The 25,504-nt window shown below is 38.4% G+C and overlaps 1 protein-coding gene across 1 annotated transcript in view; it reads left to right on the top strand.

Moving 5' to 3' along the window:
- Window positions 1-25,504, top strand: part of LOC150088729 (zinc finger SWIM domain-containing protein 7-like) — a 91,154-nt gene that overhangs the window by 14,262 nt on the left and 51,388 nt on the right. The window contains exon 2 of the mRNA XM_090369630.1: window positions 23,418-23,439. Within this exon, the coding sequence (XP_090225756.1) occupies window positions 23,418-23,439 (22 nt within the window). The remainder of the gene's footprint in view (window positions 1-23,417; window positions 23,440-25,504) is intronic.

Genomic DNA, 25,504 nt, shown 5'->3' with positions numbered 1-25,504 from the left:
TAAGTTCATACACTTGCTTTCTTGCATCACATACCACTACTACTACATACTCATCAAAGAGTTAATCCATGAGATGGTGTATGGAAATTGCATTTACCCCACTTTTTTTATTGCTCTTTTAGCTGTAGAACCATTCTGTTCACCTAGTAATGGCCTATGATATTATGATATCATTTAAGATTTGTCTAATTTTTGCTACAAAAATTCAAGAATGCAATTCAGTTGAATAAGCCAGAGGCAAACAGACACAGCTAACACTTGCAGGTGTACCCTGGTCAGCTCTCGGAATGAGCACATGAGACACTAGCCTTGGGTGGCAAAATTTTAGGGACAGCAAAAAATGTAAAAATAAATAATATAATTATACAAAATATGGTATGAATTTGCTTATCATATTACAATTTTTAAGTTTCTCAATATGAATTTCAGAAACACATCTTCAGTTGATTATATCGCAAGAAATATTAAATGCCATAGTGGCATTGTCAGTTAATCGTGAACTTGCTTGAAAATTAGATGTGGAAGAATTAAGAAAAAAAATTTTCAAATAATCAAGGTTTGCAGAATTAAATTTACAGTAAATTTGTAAAGTAATTGTATAGAATTTGATACCATTAAATTGTATATAATTTAACATTAAACTGTACAGTTCAGCTCTATACAATAAGAGTAAATTCTTAAAGTAAATTCCTAAGAATTTTTTTTTTTTTTTTTTATGAAACCCCCCAAACAATAGAGGTATTGGAACCTATAGTACTTAGTACCGCGCTTGAGTTGGAGGTTGAGAAGACGAAAGAAGATATTGTTGACATTAGAGTTTAACTTCTGTAGACTAATTTTCAGGAAATACCTATGAAGGAAGGTTGTTCCAGAAAACGGCAGTTAAATGAATAAATGAGGAAGATGAAAAGTTAATTCGGTGACTTTGAAGTTGGACAGTAAATGGATGATGGCGGCACTTGTTCGGACTGTTTTGAAAGAGAGGGCGGGAATTATAGAAGCCAATTCAGAAGAACAGTGCCCATGGAAGTATCTGTAGAAAATGCATGCAGCAGAAACAGTACATATATGAGAGAGAGAGAGAGAGAGAGAGAGAGAGAGAGAGAGAGAGAGAGAGAGAGTGGAGAGACTATGTTAGAAAGGGTCATTAATTAAACTAACTGCCCTCTTCTGAATGGAATCTAGAAGCCTGAGAGAGGTTTTGGGGGCACCGCCCAGGATGTGGGAACAATATTCCATGGTAGGGCGGATTTGTGATTTGTACAGAGTGAACAGCTGTTTGGAAGAAAATTAACGCCAAGAGTGAAAGAGAAAACCAAGTTTTTTGGATGCAGAGAAAGCAATATTTGTAAAGTGCTTGTGCCAAGAGAGATTAGATGTCAGGGTTATCCCCGAAAGAGATACATCATTTTGCCTATAAATCAGAGTGTCACCAAAGATAAGCATAGGATCAGAAGAATCCTTTTTGCGAGATATAAGACAAGACTGAGTTTTAGAAGGATTGAAATCAACTAAGTTGTCTTTGCCCCACTGGAGGCCCCGAGTGCCAAGCGAGTGACTATAGCGATTCCTAAGCGATTTTGAAAGCGATTTACTTAAAAGAGCGGTTGATTATAGAATAGTGTTATTTTTCTGAGCTTATTTAATTTTGCGCTTCTGAAGTAAAGAAGTTAGCTCACTTGACAGAAAGGCAAGACACCTTTCTTTTTGTATATAGGAATAACTTATTAACACACTAACAACTAATCTCTTTATCGCTTGGTCACTGGTGGCACCGCTCCTGCCTCCACGTGGCGGGGCTGGAAGTCTGGGAGAAGAAATCCACTCTCCCAGGGCTAAAAGGAGCAGTAATGGAAAACACAAAACAGTCTAGCTGTGGATCTACTGATCCAGATATAGATAGACATGACCTAGATCGTGACTTAAACCCATCCCATGCCAAGAGACAAAAAAAAGAAGGGACAGATTATTCTACTCCTCTCTTTTTAATATTGCATTCCTCCACAGACCAACCACTTAGTAAGTTATCTCCATTTTTGATTCAGAAATGTCTCGAAAATGTAGCTGGCCCTCCAAAAATGGTTCGTCGATTAAGATCTGGAGATTTATTAGTGGAGATGAACGAACATAGACATGCAGAGAGACTCCTGAAAATTTCTACCTTTGCCACCTTGAACTCCTCTAAAGGGGTAATATCAGAATGGGATCTCCTAAATGTATCGGAAGATGAACTTGTCCATGAATTAAACAATCAAAATGTAATCCACGCCAAAAGAATTTTGATCAAAAGAGATGGAGAGCTCGTCCCCACTCGGACAGTTATACTGACTTTTAAAACACCAATTCTCCCCACAACTATAAAGGCTGGATACCTCAGATGTCATGTTAGACCATACATTCCCAATCCGGTACGGTGCTTCAAGTGCCAAAAATTTGGTTATTCGCAAACTGTATGCAGAGGTGCAGTCACTTGTGCTGCTTGTGGTTCTAAAGAACACGCACATACTGATTGTAACAAGGAAACTCAAAATTGTCCTAATTGCCATGGAAATCATTCTGCCTTCTCTAAGGACTGCGATCAATGGAAACGAGAAAAGAATATCCAGAAATATAAAATACAGTCGATTCCGGTTATTTGGGACACATCGGGACTAGTGCATTTTGGCCCGATTAAGCGGCTGCCCCAATTATCCGAAGTTTCACGTAAATAGTTAAAAATACAATTTACCCCCCCCCCCTTTACAATTAGTTCACTGTACAATCAAATCACGTTACGACGAACTCAAAATAGTAAAGTACCGTTCATTATAAGATGTGCAGTAAGCGCCGGTCATTATGATCACGTTTGTGAATTGAATTTTAATTCTATTAAACAGCGATTCTAATTAGCGAAAATAGGAGGAATATTATCCACAGGCTATAAAAGTAAAGATATATTAAGCACAAATTTACCCTTTATTACCTTACCAATTAAAAAATTAAATGATACGTGAAAATCGGAAGAATATACGTGATAATCGGAATAATTAATACGTACTGTAATATGTACATACTAACTAAACTAGTTGACATTTCTGTTCACTGACATTTGTTGGTGGGGGCTGAAATTTAAAACAGTAAAAAGATAAGCAATCAATAACAAAGAAGAGGGCACACACAAATTGCAAGTAACACAACACGCGCAAGTGAGAATGGAGTAACAAATTAGGAAGCTTTAAAAATAGGAATGAAGAGAAGATTCTGAAAATTATTTTTTTTATATGATTGAAGATTCCATGGAAGTGTAAACACATTTTACCATAATAACCCACAGAATTCCAGCTGCCAGTATTATCGCAAATTCAATAAGATCGAGTTTACTGTCCGTTTATGCTAGAATGCACAAACAGAAAAGCCCAATAAACAGGTGACTGATAATTGTTTTTATTGTTTTATGGTTGTGACCTCCAAAAATCCGACCGAACTGCGTGGTACGGTCGGAGACAATCGTAGGGTAATCTCCAGTGCTGAGGTCTCCTGCCCCGATTAAACGGCATTTTGTCCCAATTAAGCAAAGTAAACCCTGGCTATTTTCTCGATTGGTTTTTGTTTTTTAAGATTTGCCCCAAATAAACGGCTGCCCCGATTAACCGGTGGCCCAAATAACCGGAATCCACTGTAGAGCATAAGGTGTCATACCAAGAGGCAAAAAAACAATTTACAATTCCTGTTAAATCATCTACGTATGCGTCAATTACTCAACGACTATGCTCAGTATCAACTCAAACTGACTGCTCAGTCCCTCCAAATATCTCTATATCTGGTTGGGCTAAATCAGTACTTTCTTCATCAAAGGAACCCTCTCCCTCCAGTTATGTAACAAAAGAAGTAAATTCACCAGTATCAGTTCCTCCAGATAAGAATCCCAAACTGCAACAGAAAGAACAAACCAAGAGCTCTGAAAGAAGTGATAAATACAAACTCAGATCTGAAACCATGGACATCGATGAAAAAGCAGGCGATGACGATACAATTCTTGAAATTCATCCAGAAGATGACATCGACACAGGCAGACCAGTCTTCTCAAAGAAGGAAAAGGGAAAAATAGACAGGCGTAAGCAGACTACTTCACGAATGTTAGCAGACACCAGTTAAAACCAAATAATGAGTACAGTTATTCAGTGGAATTGCCGTGGGCTCTGTGCTAACGTAGATGACTTTTACGATCTATTAAATAAATATAAGCCTGTTGCAGTATGCATTCAAGAAACCAATCTCACAAATACAGTATCTATGACAATTAAGCATTATACCATATATAGAAAAGATAGAAGTTCCTCTAATTCAGCTCATGGAGGAGTAGCAGTCATAGTGAACTCTGTAGTTCCCTGTAGACCTATCCCCATACAAACACCTTTAGAGGCGGTTGCAGTTCGTGTCACCATTGGTATAACAGTAACATTAGTTTCGTTGTATCTATCGCCAAACCATACATACAGCCTTGATGACTTAGATGATATAGTTAAGCAAATACCTGTTCCCTTCTGTATTATGGGTGACTGGAATGGCCATCACCCCCTATGGGGTTCCCAACATCTTGACTCTAGAGGACAGATAATAGAAAAATTTTTAGATAAACATAATCTAACTATTCTAAACACTGGTGATCACACATACATACACTCTCCATCTGGTTCAAGTTCAGCTATTGATCTTTCAATATGCTCCCCAGCAATATTTCCTATCATAGACTGGACTGTTACTGATAACTCTTGTGGTAGCAATCACTTTCCTATCATCTGTACCTTTAGCTCAAGTTCTCCTCCCCAGAGAGATATTAGGACAACCTGGAAATTTGAAAAGGCTAACTGGACTAAATACCAGGAAATAGCTCGAATAGATACTTCCGTCATTACAACCCTCATAATTGATTCTGCAGTCAGGTATACTACACGAAAAATAATGAAAGCATCGGAGGTAGCTATTCCAAAATCTTCATTCAAAATTAGGCTTCATCCAAAAATGTGGTGGAATGAAGCATGCAACAATGCTAAAAAAGAAAGAAATAAGTACTGGAATCTGTTTCGAAAATGTCCAACCACAGCCAACCTCCTACAGTTTAAGAGCGCCAGAGCTAAAGCCCGTCATATAAGACGAGAGAGTAAAAAAGAAGCATGGGCACGTTACGCATCCACCATTAACAGATCCACAGGTACTTCTATAATCTGGAAAAAAATTAAACGAATTAATGGCAAATACTCGCAAACAACTTCTCCTATTCTACTTGTAAGAGGGAAGGAAATTTCTGAACATGTAGAGATTGCCAATGTCTTAGGTACTTCATTTGAAACACATTCAGCTGTTGCCACATATGAATCAGCATTCAATTGTTAAAATCCCGGACAGAAAAATACAAACTAAAATTTAATACTACCGTCCCATATTCGTATAATCTACCTCTGACCATGATTGAATTGCGCAGTGCACTTTCTCGATTGAAGAACAGTGCTCCAGGCCCCGATGGAATTTTATATCCCATGATCTGTCATTTAAGTGAGGGTTCGTTAACTGCCCTTTTACAACTGTATAATAGAATTTTCCTAGAGGAGTATTATCCTGCTAGCTGGTGCCATTCTTATGTGCTAGCTTTCCCGAAACCGGGAAAAGACCACACTGATCCCAGAAATTACCGCCCTATTTCTCTAACCAGTTGTCTGGGAAAAACATTGGAAAAAATAGTTAACGCTAGACTGACATGGTTTCTAGAAACGGAAAACATTCTAAGTCCAAACCAGCATGGCTTCCGCAGAAGAAGATCTACACTTGATCTCATTATTAAAGCAGAAACAAATATCCGGAACGCTTTCCTCAGAAATGAGCACCTAGTCATGATATGCGTAGACATAGAGAAAGCCTTCGATACAACTTGGCGATATGGGATTCTTCAAGACTTACATAAATGTGGACTTCGGGGTCATCTGCCAATATTCATTAAGAACTTTCTAGGCAATAGATCCTTTCAGGTCAGATTCCACTCTTCATTGTCTCGAGCATATGTACAAGAAGAGGGAGTTCCCCAAGGTTCAGTGTTGAGCGGCACACTCTTTGCAATTAGGATTGATGCCATAACCAAGTGTATACCTAATACAGTTGATACATACCTATACGCTGACGATCTTGCCATCTCATGTCACTCTCAAAATATGCGACTAATTGAAAGACAACTACAAGGTACCATTAACAAAATAGTCTCTTGGGCCAAAAAAAATGGATATCGACTTTCTAAACCAAAAACAACTGCCGTACACTTCTGCCGCAAACGCTCTTTACATCCTGATCCAGACCTAAAGTTAGATTCTCATCGTATTACTTTCCAGCCTAGTATTAGATTCCTTGGTGTAATATTTGATAAAAAATTAAACTTCCTGGAACATATAAAACATATTCGTACAAGTTGTCTTAGAAAACTAAATCTTCTCAGAGTAATTTCTTCTATGTAATGGGGCGCAGATCGCTACATGTTGCTACAGTTATATCGCTCGCTGATTAGATCCAGGTTAGACTATGGGTCTCCTGCATATGACTCGGCCAGACCGAGTGCATTGAAATGGCTCGATCCAGTACATCATAGTGCCCTACGAGTTGCACTGGGGGCTTTCCGTACTTCACCAATCTTAAGCCTATATACCGAAGCCTATGAGCCACCGCTACATCTTCGACGACAAGTTCTGTTACTAAATTACGCAGCCAAAATCAGCAGTCTTCCACATCATCCCATATGGCAATATCTATTTATACCCAAATGGAGTAAACTTTATGAAAGTAAACCACGGCTCAATAAACCATCTGGCATTAGGCTTCAAGCTCTTATCACAAGCTGGGACCTGAATTTTGCTAACATTCTTCAGGATACTAGCATGGAAATCCAGCCATGGCAAATGCCCCCGATACATATTGATAGACACTTTCAGCAATGGGGAAAGAATAACCTTCCAGATTCCAACATTAGACAAATTCATAAGACCCACTCCTCTGAGTTTAGCACTTTCATTCAAATATATACAGTTGGATCCAAAATTGGTAGTAAAGTTGGTACCGCTGTAGTATTACCAAATATCACCATCTCCAGACAGCTTCCGTCTGAATGCAGTACTTATACCTCAGAACTATACGGCATTATTCTAGCTCTAGAGAATATCAAAGAAGAGTCGTATACCAAATCCATCATATATACGGACTCATTGAGTGCTGTTAATTCTCTACAGCGTCAATTCTTCCCTAGTCATCCGCTGGTACAAAAAATTTGGGCACAGCTACTAGAACTTCACGGACATGGACAGCTAGTAATATTTTGTTGGATCCCTGGACACGCTGGAATACTAGGAAACGAGCAGGCAGATTTAGCTGCTAAATGTGCTACAAATGTGATACCATCTAATTTCAGGACTCCTTATGTTGACCATAAATCCATTATCAAGCAGATGTATAAACAACAGTGGACACGCATGTGGCAAGGTCAAGCAAATAATAAACTTCTTGAAATCAAGAGAGAACCCAAGCAATGGCAATCCAGTCTGAGACGAAACAGAAAAGAAGAAACCATCCTAGCCAGATTACGCATTGGTCATACATTCCTCACACATAGCTACCTACTAACAAACGATGATCCTCCAGAATGCAGCAACTGCTTATGTTCACTAACAGTAAAACATATCATCCTGGAATGCCCGCTATACCTGCAAGAACGGAAATCTGCTTTCTTCTCTCATTTTCATAACTCCAGCCAGTTATCATTACGGAGTGTTCTAGGAGATCGTGAGGATATGAATGACATTTTTCTCTTTCTAAAATTGATAAATAAATATCACAATATATGAACCATATCACGTGTAAGACAAACTAAGAAGATATTAGACAGTAATCAGTGCATTATAGCCTAAGTTGCTGATGCACCAACAAATTTAATAACAACAACAACAACAGCCCCACTGGAGAATTACCTGAAGATCGGCATTTAAGGAATTAGTAGCGGCTATTCGGGAAGTTGAAGCTGATTGAGCAGGGCAAGGTTTCTTAAAATGGAAAGTGGAATGCAATGTGCTATCATCGGCAAAACTATGGATAGGATTTCCAGTCAATGGAAGAAGGTGGGCAAAAGTTGCGGCCAATAGCTTTGGCAAGAGACCAGAATGCTCGGCTACCATTAGGGCAAGAAACAAGTTTTCTACTCCTAACCTGTTCAAAATCTAGTTTGAACTGATTAATAACTGCTTTAAAATTGTTGTGAGCTTTGGTGTATGCAGAAAATGAAACTGAAGAATTGGAAACAAGCCAATGACGACATGCAACATTCTTCTCTTGAACAGCCTTTGCACGTTTATTGGAAAACCACGGTTTAGATAAAGGACGAGATTTTAAAGTGGAGCGTGGAATAAAGGATTCCATTCCTACAAGAATAATTTCACTGACTCGATCTGAGCAAACGTTGACATCAGAAGTTTTGAAACCGTAATCCGACCAAGGAAAAGAAGAAAAGAAATCTCGCAGGTCATCCCATTTTGCATTCTTGTAATGCCAAACAATAAGAGGTTGGGAATAGCCATGAAAGAAAGGCTCCACTGGAGAAGAGACAATCACCAAGTTGTGATCTGAGGTGCCTAAAGGACCACACACTTCGACCGTGTACTTAGAAGGGTTGTTTGCGAGAAAAAGATCACGCGTGTTTGCTGTATGGTTAGGGTTGTCCGGTATTCTTGTAAGTAAATGAACAACCTGTGCAAAGTCATTAGTAATTGCAATAGGCTCGGCATCTCGACCAGCTGGGTCAGTGTGACCAGAAAACGGAAGCTAGCTGGATTTGTAAACATTAAAATCACCAAAGAAAAATAAGGAAAGTTGGACTGGAGAAAGTCAAGTTGCAAAGAGAGGAAGTCTCTTTGCAACTTGAAAGTCTCTGGAAGTCTCCAAGTGATTAGTGGAATTGGTATAGCGGTAGAGACAACAGATGAATTTGACACAATAAGGTAGAGAGATTTTAAGCAAGAGAAGATCGAAAAGAGGAGATTTCAAATTACCAAGTCTCTGAGGGAATATCGGAACAGACATATGCACAAGTACCACCTTTAACGCGAAATGAATCATACAGCGGATAATTTGGGCAATTGAGATGAGCAGTAGTTGAATCAACCAATAACTGAGATTCTGTCAGAAAAAGTACATGGGGTTTGGCAGACTGCAAGTGGTAATGGACAATATTGAGATTAGAATTGAGACCACGTATATTTGTGAAATGAACTAGGAAGTGTTTGGGAGGTTTATATCTTTTCGCAGATAAGCTTACTCTACTAGTGTGACAATTCATGGTGTATTCAATAGTAAGAAAAAGTCGGGGGGGGGGGACATGCTGTATGAAGTAATGAAATTTTTGGATATGGCATATACATGGTAAGAATATACCCAGATCCTTGACTTAACGTGGCCTCGACAATGCCCCCTGCATATACACTACTCGGACACCCTCCTGTCAATATCTAGCAGAGTAGAGGTAGCAAGATTACACACTATCTGATCCGGAAGCCTTCTAAAGAGTTACCAATAGGTTTGGTCCGGTGTACTAACTAGCAGCCGGCCTCTGAGCAGCGTTTTAGAGCCGTACCCTCGAAATGTAAGGAAGATTGGATCTTGCCATGATGTTCATCATAACTTCAAAAGTCATCAGTCACTGAATGATGGAAAAGATGGAGAAGGGTTGATCAGAACTTAGCGCTGGAGACTAAACATGGGTTTCACCACTTCAAGCCTCCAATAAGCAAAGTGGTGGTATTGCACCGGTTGATGAAAGTCATCTACCACCTAGAAAATTTACCCTAATTATAGCATTTTACCAGTTAACATTATTGCAAAATCCGAAGATGAACTACAGATAGCAGCAAATGAACCGAATAAAATAGGTATAAAGTACAAGATGAAAATCTCCGCCTCAAAAACAAAATCAGTGGGATTATGTGGAAAAAACATACAGAGAGTCAAAATTATTATTGATGACAAAATAATAGAACAAATATCTGATTTCACTTATTTGGGAAATTTAATATCAAATGAAGAGAAAGACATTCACACTAAACTACAAAAATATAATAAAATGAATGGAATGATTAAACGCCACTTTGGAAAACAAATGACAACGGAAACAATATTACGACTGCACATCACTTCAAAATCAGCTCTCTTATACAGCTGTGAGACTTGGGTCATAAATAAGAAAGATTCACACAAACTAGAAGCAGCACAAATGAGATTTTTAAGACTACCAAAGAAATTTAGATATCCGTGAGATGTTAAAAGTAGATAACACAGTAAATGACATAAAATGGTATCAGAAAAAAGGATCAGCCACATAGAAAGAATGAACCCAGACCGGATCCCAAAATTAGCTTTTAACTACAAACCTATAGGCAAGGTATGTTCGTGTCAGATGGCACCTGGGATTTCTCCCATCTCCTATAGGCAAGAGAGATGTGCGTCGACCAAAACAATGATGGTGAGATCAAGACCACCTCCAAGAGCTAAAACGGAACAGGTCTTAAAAGACCTAAGCCAGACCAAGGTCATGATGATGATGATGATATAGCATTTACTTGTTTCGTGGTAATTTCTTTTTTTTTTAATAATATATTTTTTAAAAAAATGCTCTTGTTTATACTTCCGCATAATCACCAGGTCAGTGGAGTTCACAGTAAAGCATCAATACAAACGTTAATCATATTTAGCAGTCAGGGCTTGAACCCCGGTCCACTCAGAGAGCGTGTGCTATTGCACTCTCACTCCTGACCACTTGGCTAAGTCTTTAGTAGAAAGAACTGTATTTTTCTAATTCTAATACAAATGATATTGTTGGAAAAAAAAAAAAAAATTTCTGTTTATACTCCTGCATGACAACCAAGTCAGTAGAGTTTACAATAAATTGTTAATACAAATATTTATCTTATTTAGTAGTCACGGGCTTGAACCCCGGTTCACTCAAGAAACGCATGCTATGCACTCATGCTCCTGATTACTCGGCTACGTTTCTGTGGTTAACATTGACAATTTTAGTATATATTCCTTTTCTCTGTAACTCTACAGTGTAATTTAATTCTCGTATAGCTAGAGGTTTTAGTGCAGTGCAAACAATAAATAAGGTTGTCAACACGTGTGCACGCTCACTCGATAACATACGATAAATAGTGTCATTTTGCTAAATCCAACCACAGATTCCACCATCAATGTATATGATGGTAGAATTTATCAGAGACAGGGCCATTTCGTTGGGATTGCATCCTCCTAGATCCTTGGAGGGGACCCCCCATTTCTTAAACAACACATACCACAACAATCCCAGAAGCATCATCATCAGCCATTTTCAATCCACTGCAGGATGAAGGCCTTTTCAGTTCCTTCTGTTTTTGTGCAATGGCCATCCATTTACTACCCATGAACTTCATCTGCCCATCTCTGTTGCTGTCTTCCAGGTTTTCTTTTATCTCCTCTTAGTTACCATTCTGTTATTTTCTTAGTCCATCTGTCATCATGTCTTCGAGCTATGTGTCCTGCCCAAGACCATATAATTTCTTTAGTTTTGATAAGAATGTCTTTATTTGTGTTTGTTGCCTAATCCGTGTGTTTCTCTTCTTATCTAACAGTCTGATTCCTAATATAATTTGTTGCATTCTTTGCTGTGTAGTTTTCAGCTTCTCTTTCATTTTTTTGGTGAGTGCCCCAGTTTTACTTCCATAAATCATGGTGAGAGTATACATTGGTTCTTTATTTTACATTTCATACAAACTGGGATATTGCTCCTCAATATGTGACTATATTTCTGAATGCTATCCATCCAAAAATTTTTCTTCTCTTGACTTCCAACCATTTATCATTATTACAGTTAATGACTTCTCCAAGATAAATATATGAATCCACCTTTTCAATTACTGCACCTTCAATGATTATATCCTTTTCTGTGGGATACTTGTTCATCATTACTTTTGTTTTAGTCATATTCATATTTAGTCCGAAATTCTTACTAACTCTGCATAACTGATTAAGATTTTCCTCTAATCCTTTGGGATCGTGGGTATGATCATAATGTCATCTGCAAATCGTAAATGGTTTAGGCACTCTCCATTCACATTGACTCCTTTCTGCAACCCGTCCAATCTTCTGAAAGCTTCTTCAAGGGCAGCAGAACAACCTCAAAGATATTGCATCTCCTTTTCAAACTCCTTTCTCTATTTTAAATTTGCTACTGTCTTTGTCTAGTTTAATAAAAGAGGTAGCGTTCTCATATATTTTCTTCAAAATCATAATATGGGGTGTCTATGCCTTGCCTTTCCAGTGCCCGAAACATTGCCTTATGCTGTATGGAGTCAAATGCCTTTTCATAATCCACAAATACCAGACATAATGGTGTTTTGTATTCATTTGCTTTCTCCATTAGTTGCGATATTACGTGAAGGTGATCCATAGTTGAGAATCCTGTTCTAAAGCCGGCTTGCTCTTTCAGTTGACGCATACAACTGTTTAAATGAATATTGAAACATTCAACTTGCAAAATCACAGCAAAAACTCATACATTTGTGTCTTGAAACATGATCAAGAGGACTGAAGCAAATATTGATGTTAGAGGACACTTGCAGTATGTTTCATGTTCACTGTAATGTATAGTTTTATACTGATCATCTAGTATAAGTAGATTCATCCTTCCTGAACTGTTGTTGTTGTTGTTATTTGGTTTTTAGGAGCATTAACAACTAAGGCCATATTGCTCCGAGGATATGCAGTGGTCATTTCCTGACCTTTCCGCATCCTCCGTATTTGGTGGTCACGGGCTCGAACCCCGGTCTAATCAAAAAGCGTGTGCTACACACTGCCGCTCCTGTCCACCTGGTTATGGAGGCACCCTTCCTGAAATAATTACACAGTCATATTTGTGTCCTTTAGTAATATTTGTACACTGAGTTCGAAAATGACTCCATTTTTATCCATCGCTTGCAGTTTTTTTTTTATTTTTATAGGTATTAGATTATAATTTGTGTAAAAAATATGCATTTTTTATTACAAGATTGATGAATACTAGTTACCATAGTTACCATTTTTTCTAGTATTAGCACGAACAGCAAGCTCTCCAGAATTATTGAGAATGCACAGCAGAAAGTAGTGTTAAAATATGTGGACTTATTTCTGTGTTTATAAGTTTAGTAGTGTATTATGACGATAAAAAGCTGCAAAAAAAAATTGCTAAAAATTATTGAAGGGAAATTATTGCAGAATTTGTGTAATGTGGTAAAGGTGAATTGTGCATTAGTTTTGGATAAACCATGGGCTGAACTGAGAAGCTACAGAGATGATAGCTGTTTTGCTTATCTACAGTGTAAAAGGCTATGACACTAAAAATGAAAGCATTTTGTATCTGAATCACCCATCTGCATTTGCATATGGACCTTATCTGTCTGTAATTTCTCCACAAGAAATTGTCAGTACAATTTCATCATCATAGATTCTGGATATAATGTATAACTGTTCTCATTGTGAAATTGTATATGAACAACAGTTTACACAAAATGATTTGGTGAGAGGTTTGAGCTTTCCAGAATCTTCTAAAAACCTGCTCTCTCCAGGGACATCATATTCTTAGCAGGACACTATGAAAAATCATTGTACTTGTCCCAAGAAGATTCACTTGTTTGCTGTATTTACAGATCAATCACTACTTTAGAAATGCCTGTATTTGAATTGAGTGAGTGGAAACCGACAAGTATAAAGTTATAGAATTCTTATAGTACTGTGATAATAGACTAAATATAAAAATAGCAAAATGCTTAATTAAGCATTATAGCGAAATTAAGCATTTCGCTATTTTTGTATTGAGTGGAAACTGTTAATTATTTCCTTCAACCATGGCCTATTTTCCCTCTTGTATATTTCTTTTCCACTGCCTGGAAATCAAATCATTATTTTGCTAATGATAGCATACTGCATTCCACTTTCTAATTTACTATACTAACGACATGTTTTTTTATAGGTAATTTTATTGTAGCAGTCATCAAAGATGGCTGCCTGTGACTATGGCAGAATTAGTCAGCGGGCCAATTGGATAATATTTACAGAAGATCAGAATGCCAGTCTGCTTAGCTCAGTAGTTTATTTCTCATACACAAAGAATTTTCTAAAGGGTGCAAGAATATTTGCTGATGCTGTCGAGGCAGTTTTAGGTGGGTCAGAAAACTGCTTGCTTGGGGAGATACACAGACTAATAGATCAACAATAGCTGCAGGCAGAGGTGAAAGTTATTCTTGCCCCTCTTCTATTGGAATGAGCATCAGCCTTGAAAGCAATGAGCTGGGGATTTCAAGGATTGTTTGGAGTCATGAAACAAGTAAATATGTCCTCGTGGGTAGCAATGAGCTGGGGATTTCAAGGATTGTTTGGAGTCATGAAACAAGTAAATATGTCCTCGTGGGTAGCACATTTGATAGAATTGCCATCCTCTCCACACTGGGTGGAAAAGAGCTGAGTTTGAGTTGATTTATTTATTATGCTAGGAGCATAGTAAATAAATTTGTTGAATTTGAAGTGCTGGTCAAAACTTCGAATGCAGACATTGTTGGGGATATCATAGGCATGGCGTCACTTCGTTATAAGGGATGCAGAATTTGAATGTGGGATGTACAGAAATGATAGATAGGATAGGAGGAGGGGAGGGGTTATTCTCTTAGTTAAGAAGCACATGAAATCAGAGGCAGTACATACAGTTGACATGGGAGGCCAGTGCAATGTTGGGTCAATTTGGTGTGACATAAGCACTGGGAAAGCAAATATGACAGTAGGAGTGAGTTATAGGCCTAATAATTGATGGGTACAACAAAAAATCCTGCCTCCCCGTGGCGGGGCCGGAAATCTTGGCAAGTAAGTCCACTTGCCAAGGGCTAAAAGGAGCAATCATGGATAACACAGACCATCAGGATATTGTGAACGATAATCCAAAGAGACAAAAGACTGATCGGATGGAGCAACCTTGCCCGTCGTTCTTAATCATCCACTCCCTTACTAGTCAGCCCATGAATAAATTGTCTCCGTTTGTCATACAAAAACATCTGGAGGGTATTGCAGGATCTCCCAAGACGGTGAAGAGACTGCAATCAGGAGACTTACTAGTAGAAACCACCAACCACAGACTTTCCGAGAAGCTGTTACAACTTACAAGCTTTGCTGGCATTCCAGTTAAAATATCTCCACACACAACCCTAAATTCATCTAAGGGTGTGATATCCAGTTGGGATTTACTGAACGTCACCAAGGAAGAAATAACCCAAGAACTGCAGGGACAGAATGTAATTGAAGCAAAAAGAATAATGACTAAAAAAGATAATCAACTGACACCTACAAGAAATATTATTCTCACCTTCAATACACCTAACTTACCCTCCTCTGTAAAAGCAGGTTATTTACTTTGCCTTGCCGCATCCGACCTTACATTCCAAACCCTTTAAGGTGTTACAAATGCCAAAAGTATGGCCACTCACAAACTGTATGCAGAGGAGTTCCTGTCTGCCCTAATTGTGGATCCTCAGATCACATACAAAGTAACTGTACTGCTACAAAAATGACCTCCCCAAATTGCAAAGGTAACCATCCTGCATATTCAAAGACATGTGAAAAGTGGAAAACCGAGAAAAAAATAGTAAAATACAAGGTTGAGAACAAAGTAAGTTACCCAGAAGCGAGAAAATTAGTCGCTCCTACTATAACCAAAAATATGACCTATGCCAATGCTGTAAAAAAATTTCAGACAGTCTCCACTCAAACTGATGTAACAGTTCCCACTAACAAATCAATTTCTGACTGGGCTAGAAATGTTCTTTCTAAGCAACAATCCAAGTTCTCTGACCAGGCAAATAATATTCCTCTGACAATACCAGTGGCATCTCCTGCTCCAGTCATAGATACCATATCTCATAGTTCAAACACAAATGTAGTGAAAAATTTTCAAGATACAACCATGGACACAGGTCGGCCAGTTTTCTCCAAAAAAGATAATTAGATAATTAGGTTAATTAGATCACAGATATCATCTGTGTTGCAACGAAAGCCTCTGCAATTCCATTGTAAAATATAAGGCATCATAAGCCAGTAACCTTCAAAAAGCAGTCAGATACATCTCCATCAATCAAACACAAATAATGCCTTATATTTTACAATGGAATTGCAGAGGCTTTCGTTGCAACACAGATGATATCTGTGATCTAATTAACCGATATTCTCCAGTTGCCCTTTGTCTTCAGGAAACTTACCTCGCAGATTTCTCCTTCAATAAAGAACTACTGTCTTTATCAAAGAGATCGTAATACAGCAAATGCTGCCCATGGTGGTGTAGCAATCCTAATAAATTCAAAGATCCCAACTAAACATATTCCACTTCAAACTGAAATAGAAGCTGTTGCTGTTCATATAACTCTCCATATTTCAATAACACTTGTCTCAATATACATACCACCAAACCATACTTACTCTTTAAAAGATCTTGAAGATCTCCTCATACAAATACCTCCACCTCTCTGTATTTTAGGGGATTTTAATGGACACCACCCCTTATGGGGTAATCCTAAACTAGACACACGTGGTCAACTCGTTGAAAGCTTTCTAGAGTCACAAAACCTCACCTTACTCAATACTGGTGCGCACACTCACATACAACTCCCAACTGGACACACCTCAGCAATAGATCTCTCAATTTGTTCTCCAATACTCCTCCCAATCATAGAATGGTATGCTTTAAATGATCCTATGGGCAGTGACCACCTTCCAATCATATGCAATTTTTTAATATCACAGTTTCCTTCAAACAAACTCCGCAGGAAATGGAAATTTGTTCGTGCAAACTGGGCAAAATTTCGATCATCAATCTCTCTTGACGAGGAAAAAATCCAGCTCCAGAATATTGATAATGTAACAGATTACATCACATCACATCTCCTAAAAGTGGCCAAGGACACAATTCCTTTATCAAATCCCCCTGGTCACAAGCATTATAATTACTGGTGGAATGACGAATGCACAAAAGCAAAGAAAGCAAAAATCAAAGCCTGGAATTTATTTCGGCAATGTCCAACCACAAACAATCTCATTAATTATAAGAAGCTAAGAGCAAAAGCACGATATGTACAAAGGCAAGCCAAGAAAGAATCCTGGACCCGTTTTGCATTGACCTTTAACAGAAACACTGATCCGAAAACTATATGGAAAAAAATTAGACAGTTATCTGGTAAGTTTCCTACTATACCTTCTCCAATCCTCTCCTGGAAAGGGCAAGATCTATCCAGTTCCTTAGATATTGCTAATGCTTTGGTCAATACTTTTGCTGAAATATCAGCGGCATCAGCATATTCTACATCATTCCAACGAATTAAAAACACTAGAGAAAAGCATGCCATAAAATTTCAAACCGCACGTACTCTTCCATATAACAAACCTCTGCAACACTCTGAACTTCTGCATGCCATTAGAACAGCCCACAATGGTGCTGCCGGGCCAGATGGGATTTATTATGTCATGCTTCAACATCTCGATGACAAAGCTTTAAGCCTGCTTCTGGTTTTTTACAATCGTATATTTTTAGAAAACGTTTTTCCAACTTCTTGGCATCACTCTACTGTTTTGGCATTCCTAAAACCTGGGAAAGATCCAACTAACCCCTATAGCTATAGACCGATCTCTCTATCAAGCTGCCTGGGCAAAATCCTCGAAAAAATTGTCCACAGAAGACTCGTATGGATCATTGAGTCACAACATCTAATGAGCCATAGCCAATATGGCTTTCGTAAAAATAGGTCGTGCTTAGATCTTATGGTCAAGGCTGAATTCGCCATTCAAAATGCCTTTGTTAAACGTGAACATCTTGTAATGGTTTCAATAGATATCGAGAAGGCTTTTGACACTACCTGGCGGCATGGCATACTTAGTGATCTTTACTCTCTTGGTCTGCGAGGCAACCTTCCTATATTTGTACAGAACTTCCTACGTACTAGATCGTTTCAAGTTCAGTACCAACATGCCCTCTCCAAAACGTTTATACAGGAAGAAGGAGTACCACAAGGATCAGTACTGAGTGCCACTTTGTTTGCTCTTAGAATAGATTCCATCACCAATCAGCTTCCAAATACAGTTGAGACCTACCTTTATGCAGATGATCTTTCCATCTCCTGCCATTCCCAAAACATGAGGTCTATTGAACGGCAGCTCCAGATATCACTTAATAAAATACAACAGTGGGCCAGCCTCAATGGCTATCGACTCTCGCAGCAGAAAACAGTTGCCATCCATTTTTGTAGACAGCGTAAACTTCATCCGGATCCTGAACTTCAAATTTATAATGTCTCCATCCCGGTCACTAATAGCATCAGATTTCTAGGATTAACACTTGATAATAAGTTAAATTTTATAGACCACATAAAAAATGTACGTACTTCCTGTCTAAAAAAGTTAAATATACTCAGAGCTTTATCCTCCCAAACATGGGGCGCAGATCGTACATCTCTGCTTCGGCTATATCGGGCTTTAATCAGATCCCGTCTTGATTATGGAGCTCCCATCTATGATTCAGCCAGACTGAGTGCATTGCGCTGGCTTGATCCAATTCAACACAGTGCCTTGAGACTTTCACTCTGTGCTTTCAGAACATCACCAGCACATAGTCTCTACATTGATGCCCATGAACCCCCACTAACTTTGCGTAGGAAAACACTGTTATTGAACTATGCTGTCAAGATACAAAGCTGTGCCATGCATCCGACTCAGTCATACCTGTTCAATCCACCATTAGAAAACCTTTTCAGAAATAAACCAAGCATAGTAAAGCCAGCTGGTCTTCGCCTTCTTGAACTGATGCAAATTTGGAATGTTTCCATCCTTTCCATACAACAGGTAACAACTTGTACTCAACCACCATGGGTTCCACCTCCTATACCGACCTGTGACACTTACCTCTCTCAATGGGGAAAGAACACCTTACAAACATCAAATATCAAACAACTTCACGAAGCTCACACTCAAAGATATCTTGACTTTTCTCCAATTTATACAGACGGCTCTAAATCTAATTCAAACGTTGGAGCAGCTGCAGTGTTTCCAAATACCGTTATTTCAGCATCCTTGCCATCTGAATTCAGTATCTTCTCAGCTGAATTATATGCTATCAAACTAGCTTTACAGAATCTCTCTTCTGACTGTGCTTTAAAATATGTTATTTACACTGATTCCCTCAGCTCAATCTTGGCTTTATGTAACTCCTTAAATAAAGTACACCCTGTTCTAGATGAAATAAAAAGCATATTACTAAAAATTGAAGAACGCCATCAACTGGTCACCTTCTGCTGGATTCCAGCTCATTCTGGCATTTTGGGCAATGAACTGGCTGATAAAGCTGCAAAAAATCCAACTAGCTTCGACTTAACTGATATCCCTGTTCTGCCATCAGACTATGCATTAACCATTCAGGCTGCATGCCTGTCAAAATGGACAGCAATATGGCACTCTCAAATTAATAATAAACTATTTCAATTTAAACATGATCCAAAAATTTGGCGCTCCAGTGTCCGCACATCAAGACGAGAAGAGGTAGTCCTTTCAAGGGTAAGAATAGGACATACTTACCTGACCCACCTTTATTTACTCACAGGGAATGACCCGCCACAGTGTACACTTTGTAATATAAATCTGAGTATTAAACATTCTCATTGACTGCCCTTACTATGAACAAGACAGAACTTCAACCCTGCTATCACTGGTTAATCTTCGTAGACCAATAACTTTAGAGAATCTCATTGGAGATGACGCAGATATTTCCGAATTTTTCAACTTCTTAAAGCAAACTGGACTTTTTAATCAATTCTGAATTTATGAAACTTTTTCATTTCTTTTTATTATAAATGAATAGGCGCATTATAGCCAAAGTAGCTTATGCACCATCAAACCTCCATATCAACAACAACAACAACAACAAAAAAGTTGTACAGAGAAATAGAGGGCCAGTAAATCAGAATATACTATAATGTAGATCATCATGGAACAAGTAAATACATGAGCTGTGTTAGGGTAATGAAGAGTAAGAACAGGTGCATGTATACCTGATTGTACACCAATGCTAGGAGTATAGTAATAAATTTTATGAATTTGGTCAAAGCATCAAAGGCAGATATTGTTGGGCGATCAGAGATGTGGCGTCACACAGATATAAGTATTGCAGAATTGGAATTTGGGGAGTACAATGTGTACAGAAAGGGAGGAGGGGTTATGCTGTTAGTTAAGAAACACATAATATCTAAGGAAGTCCAATGTTGGGTCAGTTTGGTGTGATATAAACACTGGGAAGGCAAAATTAGAGTAGGAGTATGTTATAGGCCTAATGACTCTGATGAGTACAACAAACAACTGTACAGAGCAATAGAGTGGGCCAGTAAATCAGATTGTCTTATAATGGGGGATTTTAACTTTGCACATATTGACTGTAACTTGTGGGTTGGTCACTCGCACACTTTTGTGGTTTGGTCACTTGCACACTTTTGTGGGTTTATTGGATGATTTTTTTCTACAGCAGCATGTTCAAGGGGCAACCAGAGGGAGTAACTCCTGATCTGATTATCAGCATTGATTATTTGTGCATTAAGAATCTGCAGATAATGGAACTACTATGTGGCAGTGATCAATTGCACTGATGTGGGATTTACTCAAAGATGTAACTGCTATTAATGGTAAAGGGAAGGATTTTTGCTTTCGTAAGGGTGACTGCAGTGGTCTCAGACAGTTTTTAAATTCTATACAGTGGGATTAACTGATAGTGCAACAGCAAATTCTAAATGAGAAGCAATCAGGGGAATCAATCTTGGCTTATCGTACCAATAAGAAATACTGCTCAGGTTTAGGCCTAAATAGATGTCAGATGAACTAATGAGACTAGTGGCAGAGAAGAAAAATGCATGGATGCATATAAATTATCAGGAGACTCAGAAGCCTATGGTAGATATAAGCTAGTCTCTAATCAAGTCACGAAGGAGGTTAGGCAAGCGAAGGCAGATGATTATGAGAAATTTTTGGCAAAGGATGCAAAGAAAAACAGCAAAGACTTCTTTACTTGTGTAAAATTTAGTAGGAAGGAGATGAATCAGATTGGTCCACTAGATATCAATGATTCGACTGTCAGTGATTCTGCTCATGTCGCTGACGAACTGAATGAGTATTTTGCATCTGCATTCACATGAGGAATTCTGTAGGGCAGTGCAGGCCAGGATCTTATCATACTCTTGACAGGGAGCTAAATGATTTTGTAATAACTGAGAGCAAAGTGGAGGATAAATCATTGAAGTTAAATAAGAAAAGCACCTGGGGTGGTGGGATTTATCAAGTCATATTAAAGAACGCAGCAAAGAAGTAAGCAAACCCTTGGCCATAATTCTGAGAGCATCCTTAGACTCGGGGGAGGGGGTGTCTCTGTAGCCAGGTAGGCAGGAGCAGCAGTGCATTGAACACACTTCTTGATTAGACTGGGGTTCTAGCCTGTGACCACCAAACATGGAGGATACGGAAAGGTCAGGGAATGACCACCGCATATCCCCAGAGCAATATGGCCTTAGTTGCTAATGCTCCTAAAAACCAAATAACAACAACAACTCGGGAGAGGTCACCATGAACTGGAGATATGCAAATGTATCCCCAATTCACAAATGGGGATCAAAGGGTGACACAAGTAATTACAGACCTGTTACAGGGAAAATAATGGAGTCACTGATTAAAGAAGAACTGCAGGATCATCTAGACAAGACCGCAGTTATAATTTAGGTACAGCATGGGTTTTATTAAGGGATAGTCTTGTCTGACCAATTTGATTGGATACTATGATGTTGTCACAAAGAAATTGGATGCAAAAGATAATTTTGATATTATATACTTGAATTTTAGGAAAGCTTTCAGTACTGTTGCACATGGAAGACTACTGTAAAAATTGGAGCAGTATGACATTAAGGGCAAGTTGCTGCTATGGATAAAGGGATGGTTGCATGGGAGAAGACAGAGAGTGATAATCAATGGACATTGCTCTTCATGGACTAATGTTATTAATGGAGTCCCCCAGGTTTCGGTGTTGGGCCTGTTGTTGTTTTCTATATTTGTCAATGATATTGATGAAGGCATATCAGGCTTAATATTCACATTTGTAGATGATACAAAGGTTGGCAGGGTGGTTAATGACAGTATGCTACTGAAACAGGATCTAGAAAAGTTAAGCAGATGGGCTGAGAAATGGCAATTGAAGTTTCATATTGACAAACTGAATGTGGGTAGCAGTAACCATAGAGTAACATACCAACTGTGCGGTACTATACTCAGGTTAGTGGAGAATGAAAAAGACCTAGTGATAATTGTGCAGTGAGATACGAAGGTTTCTGAGCAGTGCAGACAAGCTGCATGAGTAGCTCCTGGTGTCTTGTCAGTGATATACAGAAATTTTGCTAGCAGGAATAAGGAGGTGATTATCCTCTTGTACAAGGCAGTGGTCAGTTCACACTTTGAGTACTGCATACAGGTCTGGAGGCCTCATTTTATGAAGGATGTAGGTCTGCTGGAATGGGTACAGAGAAGGGCAACGAGATTGGTGAAGAGAATAGAGGGATGCTCTTACCATGAAAGGCTTCAGTTCTGCAAATTGTAGCATCTGGAAACTAGGCACCTGTGAGGTGATCTGATTGAGATGTTTAAGACTGAATGGATTGAGCAAGCTCAATGCTGATGGGATTCTTCCTGTTCAAATTCAAATTGAGGATGGATGGTTGCAGAATAGATGTGTGGAAGTTTGCCTTTCACCAGCGGGTGGTTGATTGATCCAACAAGCTCCCATCTGTTGTTGAGGTTGATTTCTTAAATAAATTTAAGGCAGAACTAGACAGACCATTGAAGTGTATGAATAGGTGAAATTGGATGTTTGTTTATGTATTGCTCTTTTTTTTTTTTTTTTTTTTTTGCCAATGGTAAAGAAATAATGAAAGCTTGCTTTCTTGCATCATTTTCCGCCACTAAGCGGAATGTCTTGATGACTGCTACATAACACCACCTGTGGGAAGATTATGTCATCAAATAATAAGAAGGGGAAAGGATATATCTTTATAGTTTACAAACAAATTTCTTTGGAATAAGTATTGCTTTGGAAAATAACTGTTTGGCATACTTTTGGAATGAGTTCCCTCTTACAATTAAATATAGACTTTGCTTATTTTAATATACTGAAAGATATATTCATTTTTTTATTCATTTATTGTTAACAACTTATAGTTGTGTGTGTGGGACTGTTTTGTGAATACATGCTATTTTGATTATGAGTTCGTTTTTGTATATACAGAGTTCTCACTTTTTTTTTTTAGTAACAGATGAAGTGCTTTCAGCGTAAGTATAATATTTCATGATATACAAATAAGTCGATATACGTATATGTTTAATTCCTTCTGTATTATGAGCAAGATATATCTTGCTATACTTATGTGAATGAGATATCTTGCTCTGGAATCCCATAGCTTCCATTTTCTATGTTTTCCAAAAAAGTTCAGCAAAAAAAATAATTAAAAATTATTTTTTTTGCTCTCATTATATGTACATATGAGAGCATAAATAAATTTAAATTAAATAAAATAAATATTTGTTCAAATAATTTAGATTACAAGCCAATTAATGTAAATTTAGTGGAAATCCCTTAAAGGCTCCTAGATTGAATTGAATGAAATATCACTATAAATAGAATCAAAAAACCAACCAAAAAAATGACCACTATCGTTAAACAAAAGTAAATTAAAACAGACTGACCATTGAACCCCATCTCATTGGAAAGCAAAAAGACAAACAAGGACAGTAGAATCACTGCATTTCAAATGTTAAACAATTCAGTGCATTGTCAACCTTGCAGACAACTAATTAGCCCACCAGTGCAAAAGATATGACTAAAATGGTGGCCCTTATGTATTGAGAAATAATACAACAGCAAAGAACATTCACAATGCCAAGAAAATGAGTTATATGATATAAAAAATAAGATTTTGTACAATAGATGGAGGTATAAGAGTAGAATATTAGCATCTTGCCCCACTACTAACCATGTATTCCCCCCACATAGAGCACTCTGACCCTATGACTTTACTCCCATTCCGAAACCCACCTCCCATCCAAACATTTCGCCTGGTGGACCCTACCACCCCAAATTTTTCTCTGTTCTTGACAGTCCCCCCCCCCCTCCTGGGGTGGATGGGATCTATCCAGTTATATTAAAGGAGGCAGCAAAGGAATTAAGCAAACCCTTAGCCATAATTATGATTCTTGGATTCAGGGGAGGCTCTCATGGACTGGAGATGTGCAAATGTATCCCCAATTCACAAAGGGAGGATCAAAGGGTGACACGAGTAATTACAGACCAGTTAGTTTAACTTCTGTTCCGTGTAAAATAATGGAGTCGCTGATTAAAGATGCATTGCAGGATCATCTAGACAAAACTGCAGCAATAATTCAGACACACAGCATGGATTTGTTAAGGGAAAGTCTTGTGTGACAAATTTGATAGGATATTATGATGTGGTTACAAAGGAACTGGATGCAAAAAATAATTTTGATATCATATAATTGGATTTCAGGAAAGCTTTTGACACTGTTGCGCATGGAAGACTACTGTACAAATTGGAGCAGAATGGTATTAAGGGTAAGTTGCTACAATGGATAAAAGGTTGGTTGAGTGGGAGAAGACAGGGGGGTGGTAATCAGTGGGTGCTGCTCTTTGTGGACTAATGTTATTAGTGGAGTCCCACAGGGTTCGGTGTTGGGTCCACTGTTGTTTTGTATATTTATCAATGATATTGATGAAGATATATCAGGCTTAGTGTCAAAGTTTGCAGATGATACAAAGGTTGGCAGGATTGTTAATGATAGTAATGGCAGTGTGCTGCTGCAACAGGATCTAGAAAATTTGGGCAGATGGGCTGAGAAGTGGCGACTGAAGTTTAACATTGACAAATGCAAAGTACTGCATATGGGTAGAAGTAATCCCAGAGAAACGTATCAACTGTGCAATACTACACTTAAGAAAATGAAAAAGACCTGGGAGTAATTGTGCAGTCAGATATGAAAGTTTTCTGCCTGTTGGCATTTCTGAGCAATGCCGACAGGCTGCCGGGGAAGGTCATGGAGTTTTGTCAATGATATGTAGGAATTTTGCTAGCAGGGAAAAGAAGGTGATTGTCCCTCTGTGTAAGGCAATGGTCAGGCCACACCTTGAGTACTGCATACAGGTCTTGAAGCCTCATTTTAGGAAGGATGTAAATTTGCTTGAGCATGTACAGAGAAGGACAACAAGATTGGTGAGGGGAATGAAAGGATCCTCTTACCAAAAGAGGCTTAAGTTCTGCAAATTGCAATCGCTGGAGACTAGGCACCTGCAAGGTGATCTGATTGAGGTGTGTAAGGCCTTGAA

This window comes from Mastigoproctus giganteus, chromosome 3 (assembly GCF_048544385.1).
Source record: "Mastigoproctus giganteus isolate SK-2022 chromosome 3, ASM4854438v1, whole genome shotgun sequence".
In the NCBI taxonomy this organism is placed as follows: Eukaryota; Metazoa; Arthropoda; class Arachnida; order Uropygi; family Thelyphonidae; genus Mastigoproctus; species Mastigoproctus giganteus.
This window is presented reverse-complemented; position numbering and strand designations above follow the sequence as displayed.